The sequence below is a fragment of the Sphaerodactylus townsendi genome, linkage group LG02 (assembly GCF_021028975.2).
Source record: "Sphaerodactylus townsendi isolate TG3544 linkage group LG02, MPM_Stown_v2.3, whole genome shotgun sequence".
Taxonomy (NCBI): Eukaryota; Metazoa; Chordata; class Lepidosauria; order Squamata; family Sphaerodactylidae; genus Sphaerodactylus; species Sphaerodactylus townsendi.
This window is the reverse complement of record NC_059426.1, coordinates 176,948,275-176,962,234: the sequence shown is the minus strand read 5'-3', so window position 1 is coordinate 176,962,234 and position 13,960 is coordinate 176,948,275. Positions and strand designations below refer to the sequence as shown.

Sequence of the window (13,960 nt, the reverse complement as noted above, 5' to 3'; positions counted from 1 at the left end):
AGTAATGTTTATTGGAAGGCAACAAAGTACCCAGCTTGCAAGGACCAATTCTGCCGAACTTGGCTTTTGCTACCCCCTTGATTCAGAACCAATCCCCCCTCCCGTTTTCCCAAAGAATGTGAGTAAGGGTTATTGCGGAGCCAAAGTGCCCCAAGGTTGGCGACAGATATAGGTCGAATCCCCATTTGAAATTTGCACGCAGATCCAAACCTGTTCGTTGTCCTCTTCATCGGAGTTTCTCCCTCCCCACCGCAGCGAGCACACAGCAGACACACCCGGTTGCAGAACTGTTAGCAATCCCCACTACCAGGCGAGCTCGCTTCGCCAGTCTCCCCTGATTGGCTGGCGTGCCTTGATGGGGCGGGACCTTTTCCCACTGCAGAAACGTACATTGTAGGGGCGTGATTAAAAAAAACAAGCGTGTAAAAGTTTAACATTTAACTGTTTGACTGTGCAAACAGTTAATCGTTACCTGAGTAAACCATGAACGATTCAAAGTTACGCGTTTGACTGTCTAACGTTTGCGTCTCCTTCTGCTGGCCAATCACAAAAGCAGAAGCGAAACCAAGGAAAGGCTGCACGCGCATCGCAGCGCTGATTGGTTGCCCAAATTCTGCGTCACACTTCAGGGCGGGAAACGAGTCAGGGTTTCAACCCTCATCCCTCCCCTTGGATCAGCTCTGAACCGTGTTAATGGGGTCTATGCCACTTGCAACCAGGTTCTGCCGCAACGCGGATTAACGGGGAGAACGAGCGCCAGAAACAGAATCTGCCACGCAAGCCATGGGGAGGTCGTCCCACAAACCTGGTTAGTTTGTGTTCTGAAACCTGGCTAAGACGGTAGTGGGGATTCGACCCTAGTTATCTACCAAGCATGTGAAACCATAAAAAAGTGAGATCAAGGAAAGAATGCCCCATCACGGAATGGTAACACAAACCAGCTGGTCACATACATCTTTCAGGAGTTGCATTGGTGTAGGAATGCATCTCCATCAACTAGATACAATCCCCGTCAGTATTTTGTATCGAGCCTTCAATCACCTAGCAAGGGCGGCCATCCAGATGTTCATGGACTACAGTGCCCATCAGCCCCTGCCAGCATGGCCAATTGGTGGAATGATGGGAATTGTAGTCCGTGAACATCTGGAGCGCCAAAGGTTGGCCACTCCGATAGGCTCATTACTGACACCAGCCGTGGGGAAACTGCACAAGATTATGAAAGGGGATAGCAAAATTAAGTAATTACTCGATTGATTAAATGCACCGTTGAAAGCAGCTACTTTACCTTTTCGTACAAGATATCTTTTGAGTCCGTTCTCTCATGGTGTTCTGCCTCGCCGACCTGATTTTGTTTAGTTTTGTTAAAATGGCCAGTGCTGAATGAGGTTTACGGTAGCCGTCTCTTTCTATTACACATGTGTACATGTGTGTACTTACTGTGGGCTTACCAAAATAATCACCTTATATGAAATAAACTATTGTTGTGTCCCTTTCAGGGGCACTAAAGAGGAATTGCAGCTAATCAATAGGAATTGGCCCTGTATAATAAAAACATAAGAACATAAAAACAAGCCAGCTGGATCAGACCAGAGTCCATCTAGTCCAGCTCTCTGCTACTCGCAGTGGCCCACCAGGTGCCTTTGGGAGCTCACATGCAGGATGTGAACGCGATGGCCTTCTGCGGCTGTTGCTCCCGAGCACCTGGACTGTTAAGGCATTTGCAATCTCAGATCAAGGAGGATTAAGATTGGTAGTCATAGATCGACTTCTCCTCCATAAATCTGTCCAAGCCCCTTTTAAAGCTATCCAGGTGAGTGGCCATCACCACCTCCTGTGGCAGCATATTCCAAACACCAATCACACGTTGCGTGAAGAAGTGTTTCCTTTTATTAGTCCTAATTCTTCCCCCCAGCATTTTCAATGAATGCCCCCTGGTTCTAGTATTGTGAGAAAGAGAGAAAAATTTCTCTCTGTCAACATTTTCTGTCCCATGCATAATTTTATAGGCTTCAATCGTATCCCCCCTCAGACGTCTCCTCTCCAAACTAAAGAGTCCCAAACGCTGCAGCCTCTCCTCATAAGGAAGGTGCTCCAGTCCCTCAATCATCCTCGTTGCCCTTCTCTGCACTTTTTCTATCTGTTCAATATCCTTTTTGAGATGTGGCGACCAGAACTGAACACAGTACTTCCGCGCAAGGTTGCACAATTCAATTGCTTCTATATAAGGGCATGACAATCTTTTGCAGTTTTATTATCAACTCCTTTCCTAATGATCCCCTACATAGAGTTTGCCTTTTTCACAGCTGCCATGCATTGAGTGGACATTCCCATGGAACTATCAACTAAGACGCCCAAATCCCTTTCCTGGTCTGTGACTGATAGCACTGACCCCTGTAGCTTGTATGTGAAGTTTGGATTTTTTGCCCCTATGTGCATCACTTTGCATTTAGCTACATTGAACTGCATTTGCCATTTCTTAGCCCACTCACCTAATTTATCAAGGTCCGCTTGGAGCTCTTCGCAATCCTTTGTGGTTCTCACCACCCTACATAATTTGGTATCATCTGCAAACTTGGCCACCACGCTACCCACCCCTACTTCCAGGTCATTTATGAATAGGTTAAAGAGCACTGGTCCTAAAACGGATCCTTGGGGGACACCACTCCAGACATCTCTCCATGGTGAGAACTTCCCATTTACACCCACTCTTTGCTTCTGCACTTCTGCACCCGAGCAGTGGACTCTGATCTGGTGAACTGGATTTTTTCCCCTGCTCCTCCACATGAAGCCTGCTGAGTGACCTTGGGCTAGTCCCGGCTCTCTCAGAACTCTCTCAGCCCCACCTGCCTCACAAGGTGTCTGTTGCGGGGAGGGGAAGGTTCGCGTAAGCCGCTTTGAGACTTCTTAAATGTGGAGACAAGCAGGGTATAAAAAAACAACTCTACTTCTTCTTGGTGATGGTGGTCCCCCATCAAACTACTAACCGCGGCTTAGCTCCCGAGACCTGAGCCATCCCGGTTAATAATTGCTGCAGCTGAAACAGCCGAAATTTGCACAGATTCAAAAATCACCTGCAGGACAAAAGGACCCCAATGTTGCTCCATTTTGGAAATTCCACCGTGATTTTAATTTGTTAATTGCTCTCGGCATCATGTCGTGGCGTCTGACAAAATTGGCTCCGGTTCATGCTGCACATTGATGCACTCTTAAAACGCACGCTTGCGATCTGCAGCAATCCTCTCGGAAACAAAGCGAGAAGCAAAATGTTCCCTTGCGCCCTTTACGCGCAAGACTTAAGCACCGTGGGCCCACGCCCACAACATTAGCAACCCATGCTGCCTCCCTTGGTGCCTAAAATTGCATTCAAGAAAAGACCTGTCTTCTTCTATTGGCTTCATTGTTTTCTTTTGTCTTTCGGTTAAACAGCAAGAAATAAAATTTCTCTGTCAATACTGAAAAACAAAACAATATTTTTTAAAAAGCAGTCCTGGGAGGTCACTGGTTTTTGTTGTCTTCGTGACGGATGCCTTGAAAGCGGAACAAAGAGCAGTGGTATTAGCAAACGTTTCTTAGGCCTCTATTCTTGATTTATTAGACTTGTATACAGCCCCAAGCCTATACAGCAGGGGTCCCCAAACTACGGCCCGGGGGCCAAATGTGGCCCCCTGAAGGCATTTATCTGGCCCACCAGGCATGGCGACGATGGCTCCATTCATGTGCAGTGGGGGCTCGAGGGAGAGGAGGAACCGGCCCCAAAGGCTGTTGATTGCAGTTACATGATGGCACCCCCAAATCTCCATGAATTTTCTGACCCAGAGTTGGAAACCTTACATGTAGCAACGCCTGCTCCGCCCTTCCCTCTTGGCTACTCCATGTGTTGCTCTCAGGCTTTCTGTTCTGCCTCACTCCCATTGGCATCAGCCAGGCTGGCGTAATCGCTACGTTGGCTGCTAGGAGGAAAGAACCCGTGAAGATACCTGACGTCCCTGGGTTAGGATGGAATGCCTAATTGGGAAAGTTCTGCTTTTTTTTTTTACAGGGGAAGGTATTCCACAGCCTCCCCAACAATATTTGGAGCCCACCCTGTACTTGACATACTTTGGTCACTGTTCTAAAAATAGACCATGACAGAAAGGCTGAAAGGTGAAATCAAACATTGTACAATAATTTGTGCATAGGAATTTGTTCATAGTTTTTTTTAGTCCGGCCCTGCAACAGTCTGAGGGACAGTGAACTGGCCCCCTGTTCAAAAAGTTTGGGGACCCCTGCTATACAGTGTACAAATCTAACAGATCAATGTACAATATACAAATCTAATAAATCAAGACATTGTTATATAACCCAAACTAACAACTTGTGTTATTTATTTTCCCTCATCCCCCACTCCCAAGAGTGGTACAGTGGTTAAAGCGCTGGACTCTAATCTGGAGAACTGGGTTCGATTCCCTCTCTTCCACAGAAGCAGCAGACTCTTATCTGGCGAACTGGATCTGATTCCCTACTCCTGCACATGAAGCCTGCTGGGGAGCCTTGGGCAGAGCCTAGGGAGGCGGAGCCTAGGGGGAGTGGAGTCTGGTGGGGGGAGGGACCTCAGCAGGGTACAATGCTGTAGAATCCAACCTCCACAGCAGTCATTTTCTCCAGGGGATCTGACCTTCCTCATCCAGAGACGAGCTGTACCAGAGGGAGATCTCCAGGTGCTACCTGGAAATTGGCAACCCTGGTCGGGTGTGTGTATGAACACTGGAGCGGAACGAAGGTCCCTTCCTCCTCTGGGAACATAAGAACAAGCCAGCTGGATCAGACCAGAGTCCATCCAGTCCAGCACTCTGCTCCTCGCAGTGGCCCACCAGGTGCCATTGGGAGCTCACGTGCAGGATGGGAAAGCAATGGCCTTCTGCTGCTGCTGCTGCTGCTCCCGATCACCTGGTCTGCTAAGGCATTTGCAATCTCAGATCAAAGAGGATCAAGATTGGTAGCCATAAATCGACTTCTCCTCCATAAATCTGTCCAAGCCCCTTTTAAAGCTATCCAGGAAACATCTGGCCCAGCCTCGCACCCTGCTCTGCTTTCCAGAGCCCGGACTGCCAAATACTTTGAACTTCTCCGAAACGGTGCCCGTTTTCTGGCCGACCTGGTTATCCGCGATGGGGCTTCGGAGGAAGCTGCAGCCGAGTGAGACCGTTTATTAACACACCAAAAGGAAACCAGCGCAAAACTGGTTTGGAAAATAAAAGGGGACGTTCCTACTGAACCACGGAGAGAGCTAGGAGGCTTCTGGCATGAGAACCGATTTGCAAACTGAAGGGGTTAGGTACACATCTGTTCGAACTGGGGCCATTAACATCTGTCAACTTCAGAAGGCAGCCCTGCTGGGATCCGCACGAATACTACGCCAATACATTACAACTTCCTAGGCCTCTGGGTGAGGCTCGAATTGTAATGAAGGCCAACAACCAGCTAAAGATCTGGCAGCTGTGAAATCTACAATAACAACAACAACAACAATAATAATAATAATAATAGAGTTTGTATTTATACCCAGCCTTTCTCTCCTGCAAGGTGATTTACAAGCTCCTTTCCCTTCCTCTCCCTACAACGGAAACCTTGTTAGATAGGTGGGGCTGAGAGAGTTCAGAGAGAACTGGGACTAGCCCCAGGTCACCCAACAGGAATGTAGGAGTGCGGAAATACATCTGGTTCACCAGATAAGCCTCTGCCACTCAGGTGGAGGAATGGGGAATCAAACCCGGTTCTCCAGATTAGAATCCACCTACTCTTAACCAGTACACCCCACTGCCTTATAAATGTTATAAGTTTATAAGTTGTTACCCCTGTAAAAAAAAAAGTCTAGAGCTTTCTAAGTTGTTCCTTCTGGGTAAATGTCTGCTGTTGATTCTGTAAATGAATGGCGAAACGATGCGCACAGGCTGTTCTCGGGCAAAATGTGCATGAATGAAAGATAAGACATGGGAATCCGGCTTCGAGGGGAATCAAGCCCAGTTCTCCCAAGTGGAATCCACCTGCTCTTAACCACTACACCACGCTGGCTCTCCCACTTAAAACATACCTATGCCCACCTGGAGTTTGGGGATGGGAGGGAGAGAAAGGTGGTCACAGCAGAGATAGAGACCAGAGAGTGCCCATGTCTGCCACCTGCACCCACCCTCACCCAGTGGTGGGATCCAAAAATGTTAGTAACAGGTTCCCTCGCCTCCCTTGCTATAGGGAACCTTCACGTTCAAAGGCAGGATGCCTCTCGGGGAGGCGAGGGCGTGGAGACGGAAAAGCGGACTATCCAATTAGTAACCCCCTCTCGGCACACACAAAGAATTAGTGACCCACTCTCGGGAACGGGTGAGAACCTGCTGGACCCCACCTCTGCTCCTTTCCCTTCCTCCCCCCACAATAAGCACCCCATGAGGTCGGTGGGGTTGAGAGAGCTCCGAAGAACTGTGACTAGCCCAAGGTCACTCCACTGGCATGTGTTGCACAAGCGAATCTGGTTCACCTGAGAAGCCTCCACAGCTCAGAGCCGAGAATCAAACCCGGTTCTCCGGATTAGAGTGCACCTACTCTTAACCACTACGCCACCACTTCAAACAGACCTATGCCCACCTGGAGTTTGGGGATGGGAGGGAGAGAAAGGTGGTCACAGCCGAGATAGAGACCCGGAAGTTCCCTTGGGGGTGCCTGCCACGTGCCCCCACCCACCCCCAGCGCAAGGTACTCACGATCAGGGGCAGGGAGCAGACGGTGAAGACGACGGTCATGAGGGCCAGCAGGGTGAGGTGGCCCAGCTCCTCCAGGCGCGACGGGGCCGGGGCCGGGGCCGGGGCGCGGGCACTGCCCAGGCGGCTCCCCCGGGGCGGCTGTCGTCGGGCCAGGCGGCAGAGGCTGCGCATGGTGGCCAGGTTGAGGAGGCCGACGGCCAGCACCAGCAGGCCCAGCAGCGAGGCGTAGAGGAGCGCGTAGGCCCGCCCGGGCCCGGGCCCGGCCATGCGCAGGAAGCACCAGGTGCCCGGGCAGTACTGGACGGGCGCGCCGAAGCCCAGCAGGGGCAGGGCGCAGAAGAGGGCGCACAGGGCGCCGGCCGCGCCCCCCAGCAGGGCCCCCAGCCGACGGCGCCGCCGGGCGTGGCGCTGGTAGCAGTAGGGCCGCCCCAGGGAGAGCCACACGTCCAGGGCCATGGCCAGCAGCAGCAGGCTGGGCGCCAGCCCGAAGAAGGCCATGAGGCAGGCGAACAGCTGGCACAGCCCGCCCGGGGGGACACCCTCGACGGCGGCGGCGGCGGCGCTCCCTCCCGGGGCCTCGGCGGCGGTCGGCGGCCAGAGCGCGCTGAGGCTGCGGTTGCGCGCGTAGGCAGCCAGCACCACCGGGCTGAGCAGGCACTTGCCCAGCAGGTCGGTGGCGGCCAGGGCGCCGATCAGCAGCTGGAAGGCCGGCACGCCGCGCCCCCCTCCGACGCCCCGACGCCGCCGCCGGTGGTGGTGGTGCCACAGCAAGCCCAGCGCCAGCGCGTTGCCCGCCAGGCCGGCGGCGAAGAGCAGCGAGCCCGGCAGCGCCGACGGCGCGCCCTCCAGCCAGCGCAGCCCGCCGCACCGGTACGCGCGGCTGCCGTTCATCGGCCGCCCCGGCCGCGCCTCGACGGGGCGCACGCAGCCACCCGCCGCCGCCACCGGCCAGCCGGCGAAGGCGGGACCCGGAGCGACGGGCTGGCTCGACGGGGAGGTGGCGCCGCAGGGAGGCGGAGAGGGGAGAGTCCGCTTGCTCCCGAGGAGACCGCGGAGGAACCGCGCTCAGGAAAGGAGCCGACTGCAGGAGGGAAGCTCCGCCCTGCAGCGCCCGCGGCGTTGGGACGCTTCTCCGGGGGCGAGGAGGACTCTGCACATGTTCAGGAACTGTCTCTCTGTGGAGTAGCCATGGCGCAAAGGAGGAGGGTTTTCCGCACAGGACGGCAGGGACCGACCTGGGCAGGACGCGCCTCCCTGGGTCAGCCCCCCCTCCTCCCCTTTGGCTTCCCCCACTGAGCGTCCCCCCCCCCCCGCCCATGTATGACCGCTCGGCTTCGATCCCAACTGATAAGAACGCGACTCGCTGCTTCCTGTTGAAGAAGAAGAAGAAGAGTTTGGATTTATATCCCCCCTTTCTCTCCTGCAGGAGACTCAAAGGGGCTTTGCCCTTCCCCCCTCACAACAAACACCCTGTGAGGTGGGTGGGGCTGAGAGAGCTCCGAAGAGCTGTGACTAGCCCAAGGTCACCCAGCTGGCGTGTGTGGGAGTGCATAGGCCAGGGGTAGGGAACCTGTGGCTCGAGAGCCGCATGCAGCTCTTCTGCCCTTGCACTGCGGCTCTACAAGCCGAGCCGCTGACCCCATCCTTGCCCGCCCTGCAGGTAGCAGGGCGGGCACACCAACTGCTCGCGGCCGGCTGGGCCGTGCCGTGGGCTTCCCCTCTCGCCTGCCCCGTTGGAGCGGGGCGGGTGCTTTCCCTGCGGCCGGTGAGGCTGAGCCGCTGGCCCCATCCTTGCCCGCCCTGCAGGCAGCAGGGTGGAAGCATCCATGCGCTTCTCAGAATGAGCGGAGTAAAAGGTAAAAAAAACCCAATATATACAGTGTTATCTTTATTTTAAATGTCAAAAATTATTTGTGGCTCCAAGTGTTTTCTTTTCCCATGAAAAACGGGTCCAAATGGCTCTTTGAGTGTTAAAGGTTCCCTACCCCTGGCATAGGCTAATCTGATTTCCCAGATAAGCCTCCACAGCTCAAGCGGCAGAGCGGGGAATCAAACCCGGTTCCTCCAGATCAGAGTGTGTAACCCCCATGCCCAGAATGGGTTGAACCAGTAAGGGGGTGGAGACTCAGAGCAGCAGAAAGGCTGCAGAGCTCTTTGGAGAAGACAAGGCTACCAGACTCGGGCCTTGATTTCTATAAGCCCTTAACACCTTGTTAAGGTAAACTGCAATATTGTTGGGAACTACTGGGAAGGTAGTTTATTTTTGCTATGTTGTAAATGTTGGAGTTTATTGTTTCAGGGTTTCTTTTTGTGGTTGTAATGGGTGAGAGTTCTCCTGGAAACCTTCATCATGTTGAATCCTGTTCATCAAGCCCTTGGAGTCTTCAGGAGCCAACCCTCTTGCAAAGAAGAATTGGACTTGGCAGTATCAGTAGACTGTAAATAGAAGGACTTGAAAATGCAACCTGAACAGGACCTTGAAGTGTGATGTTAAATGTTGATGTTTAATGTTATTTGTAAAGAGAAGTAAACTGTTTTGTTTAAATTTGGTTCTTTGCAACTCCTTCCAAGTACTGCCCCACAGAACCCACAAGCTGAGGTTACAAGTGCACCTGCTCTTAGCCACTACGCCACTGCTGCTTGAGTCGGACCCTGGGCCTTCGAGGCGAGCGTTGCCCACTCTGGCTGGCAGCGGCTCTGCAAATGGTTCTCGGCGGCGTCGGTCTTTCACACGATCACGCCCACCCTTTCCCTTATTCATAACCAGTGGGCCCGGCCACCCGTTGCTGTGGCTGAGTCTGGTGAAGTGGAACAGAAAGAAAAGGGGAAGCGAATGGTTCGAACATGTGTCATTGCACAATGCTTGCAAGGGAGGGGAGGGGCAGGGGGCCCCTCGCTCCCCTCCCTCTCTCCCATTCCCTTGCATGGCAGCCCGGCCTGTCCCTCCCTACTGTTCCCCTTCCTCTTCTAGGGTGGGCCATGTCCTGGTGGCTGGACCTGTCCCTTTCACTCCCTTCCCTTGCAGGCGGATTACCTAGCTGAAAACATGTTGGGAGGCATGAGCTACGTTGTGTTCAAATTTCAGAGAATTGGTCCAGATGGAGCTCTTGCGGAACAGAACTGTGGTTCCAACTGTCACAGGTGTGGCAAGTACACAATAACTGGCACAGTTGTGACATGTACACAACGGGAGATGTGGAAACAGTATGGAAACCTGGCCGCGCGCGAATGCGACGTTGTGTGAAAATTTCAAAGCAATCGGTCCAGTAGTTTGGGAGGTTACCTGTCAGCAGAAAAACGCACTGATAGATTTTTATATAGGCCGTTTCTGCACGTAGCGCACTTTCATCGCGTGAGTATTCCACCGGGCGTATGGAATCATGTTTCGCGACGCTAAGCGCAGCGCAGCAGGCAACGGGAGTGCGTCGGTAGAAGGCAGGCGGCTTTGTACCGAGTCTTCGCGCTTTCATTCTCTACATTCATTGCTGCTGTCGTTTCAGGTAAAGTCAAAGCAGTTCATTATCGCTGCTCCTCCGCACTTCTGGAGGCCTGAGACAGCGGGCGGGCTGCTTAATGCTCACAGGCGATGAGGAAGACACACAGCAAGTGGGGCGGGGAGGGAGAGCGAAGCTCGGCGAAGCGCTGTTCGCATCGCCGTTAGGAAGATGATCCTCCCAACAACAACACCCTTTAAAGGGTTGTTGTTTAGGGCGGCTTGACGCCGCCTCTGGGGAGGGAAGAGGGCGTTGTCGCCGCTGCTGCGCTGCTGCAGCAGCGGCGCCAGGGGACGGCAGGCGCCTGGGGGCGCTTTTTTGGCGCTCTGTAAGCCGTGAACGCCGGCAGATAATGGCCATAGAGAGAAGATGAGCTCCTTTATTCGAGGTCTGGAGCAGGTGCTGGTGGAGGAAAGTGGTAACGAGTCACAGAGGAATTACGTCAGTCCTGAGGCTTTATGGAGGCCAGAGAGAGTTGGTTTGCCGCTGCCTCTGCATAGCACCCCTGGACTCGCACCCAAGTGCGACACCCGTCTCTCGACCTCCACTACTCACTCATCTGTCACTCACCTGGCCAACGTGGTGTAGTGGTTAACAGTAGGTGAATTCTAACCCGGAGAACCGGGTTTGACTCCCCACTCCTCCACCTGAGTGGCAGAGGCAACTGTACTTTGGTACTGGTTGTTGTGGGTTTTCCCACCTCTCAGGGTGTTTGCTGTGAGGGGGGAAGGGCAAGGAGGTTGTAAGCCCCTTTGAGTCTCCTGCAGGAGAGAAAGGGGGGATATAAATCCAAACTCCTCCTCCTCCTCCTCCTCCTCCTCCTCCTTGTTGTTGTTGTTGTTGTCTGGTAGAGATCCTAATAAGAACATAAGAACATAAGAACAAGCCAGCTGGATCACACCAAAGTCCATCTAGTCCAGCTCTCTGCTACTCGCAGTGGCCCACCAGGTGCCTTTGGGAGCTCACATGTAGGATGTGAACGCAATGGCCTTCTGCGATTGTTGCTCCCGATCACCTGGTCTGTTAATGTTTCGCCTGCCTCTGTGGCTGGCATCTTCAGAGGTGTATCATGGAGAGAAGTGTGCGACACACTGTGTCCAGTGAGAAGGGAATGTTTAGTGGGGTATATATTGTCCATGTCCCAGGGTGGGGCACCAAACAGTAAATGTTTGGGTGGAATTTATTATGCAAAGGTGTGGTTGACTGGATTGTATTGCGGGTGGGGTTTTCAGTCCATTTACATTCGTATCCGCATTTGCATTCCCTGCAATAGCAACAGTCTTAGTGAATGCAAATCCTGTGTCTGGGTGGAGTTCATTGTCCATGAACCTAGCATGCCCTTGGCCTTTGATTCTGGTGTTTGGTAATCTGGCAGAACTATCTTTCTGAAAGCTGTTATCTATAAAGACTGATAATAAAACTGCATTTGATTTGATAATAAAAGATTTGATAATAAGATTTGATTTGATAATAAAAGATTTGATAATAAAACTGCAAGGATTGTCATGCCCTTATATAAAGCCGTGGTGCGACCGCACTTGGAGTACTGTGTTCAGTTCTGGTCGCCACATCTCAAAAAGGATATTGAGGAGATAGAAAAAGTGCAGAGAAGGGCAATGAAGATGATTGAGGGATTGGAGCACCTTCCTTATGAGGAGAGGCTGCAGCGTTTGGGACTTTTTAGTTTGGAGAGGAGACGTCTGAGGGGGGATATGATTGAGGTCTATAAAATTATGCATGGGGTAGAAAATGTTGACAGAGAGACATTTTTCTCTCTTTCTCACAATACTAGAACCAGGGAGCATCCATTGAAAATGCTGGGGGGAAGAATTAGGACTAATAAAAGGAAACACTTCTTCACGTAACGTGTGATTGGTGTTTGGAATATGCTGCTGCAGGAGGTGGTGATGGCCACTAACCTGGATAGCTTTAAAAAGGGCTTGGACAGATTTATGGAGGAGAAGTCGATCTATGGCTACCAATCTTGATCCTCTTTGATCTGAGATTGCAAATGTCTTAGCAGACCAGGTGCTCGAGAGCAGCAGCAGCAGCAGCAGAAGGCCATTGCTTTCACATCCTGCACATGAGCTCCCAAAGGCACCTGGTGGGCCACTGTGAGTAGCCGAGAGCTGGACTAGATGGACTCCGGTCTGATCCAGCAGGCTCTTTCTTATGTTCTTATGTTCTTAAGACTTCTGATCCAGCATCCAGAGTCCGCTTATTGACTTCAGTCTCAAGACCTGACACCAGATCACCCTCCCATTATTATTATTATTATTATTATTTATTTAATTTGTATACCGCCCGATCCCCGAAGGGCTCCATCCAATTTTGAATTCCTTGCTGAGATTTAATAATATTCGGCTAACCTGAGCCATCCAGGTCAGGGCGGGTTGGAGCATTACCAATAAATAAAACACCGTCACGACAAGGATAAATGTTAGGATAAATGACTGACCACCCGATCGTTTCTCCAGGAGTGCTGTGTGCTTTCCGGGCTGTATGGCCATGTTCCAGCACAGTGATGGCGAACCTATGGCACGGGTGCCAGAGGGGGCACTCAGAGCCCTCTCTGTGGGCATGCACAAACAGAGTTCATCATGTGAGGGGGAAATAGCACCCCCCACACACACACATCTAGGCTGGCCTGGGCCGCTGGGCTCGATTATTAGCATTAAACCTAAGACCTAGTTTTAGGGAAGCAGTGTAGGCAACCCTGTTAAATGCTGTTAAACCCCACTGATTTTCATGTGAAGAACTAAAGCGCGATCCTTTACCTGAGAGTAAGCTTGGTTGCTGGCAATGGGGCTTGCTTCTGAGTATACCCTCCTAGGATTGTGATTCACCCGTTGGAAGAGTTGCACGGTTGCTTCAAAGCAAAGCCACTGACTACCACCAAGCTTACTCCTGAGTAACGCACGCCTCTGAGCCAACCGTTTTTTCTAAACTAAAACCTCAGTATTCGGGTTAAATTGCCGTGTTGGCACTTTGCGATAAATAAGTCGGTTTTGGGTTGCAGTTTGGGCACTCGGTCTCGAAAAGGTTCACCATCACTGCAGTATAAGATTTCATACCATGCAGAAATTTACCTCTCAATATATGCAAAGAACACAGACTTCCTTTCCCCCATAGAATTGCTGTGGCTTCTTCTAAGATAAGCAGAGGAAATCTCGGCTGAGATCTCCTTTTTAGAAACGAAACCCTTCCTGCGCCCTCCTTGATTTTTATCAGTTCCAAAGCATCTGTCCTTTCTTACTGAGAAACGGGCTCAAAGGTAGTCCACCTCGGGCATAAAAATAGACGGCTTTTACTAGCTCGGGCTGATGGTCCCCCCCGGGCCAGCCCTGCGTCCGGTTCCTAACCACGGCCTGCCAGATGTTTCCAGGCTACCCACAAAGGAGGGCACGGCCCCACCCTCCTGCTCTTTGCCCCAGAGTCAAAATGCCAGGAACACCGTTGGGGGAGGCTGCATCCGTGGCTCTCCGCCTGGAGAGGCTGCTGCGTTGCTGGAGACAGGATGGTTTGCCTACCCCCATCAATCATTAAGTGCTGTACCTTATGATTCTTGACAAATGTATTTTCTTTTATGTACACTGAGAGCATATGCACCGGAGACAAATTCCTTGTGTGTCCAATCACACTTGGCCAATAAAGATTCTATTCTATTCTATTCCCCACCCTAATAACAGAAGTGATGGGATTTGGCAAGGGCCAGTCACCCAATCCAGTAAT

The 13,960-nt window shown here is 52.0% G+C and overlaps 1 protein-coding gene across 1 annotated transcript in view; it reads right to left on the bottom strand.

Moving 5' to 3' along the window:
* The window catches only part of PTGDR (prostaglandin D2 receptor), a 29,338-nt gene extending 21,713 nt beyond the window's left edge, over window positions 1-7,625 (bottom strand). Inside the window, exon 1 of the mRNA XM_048484679.1 lies at window positions 6,735-7,625. Coding sequence (XP_048340636.1) covers window positions 6,735-7,625 — 891 coding nt within the window. The remainder of the gene's footprint in view (window positions 1-6,734) is intronic.
* Between the last annotated feature and the right edge of the window lie 6,335 nt (window positions 7,626-13,960).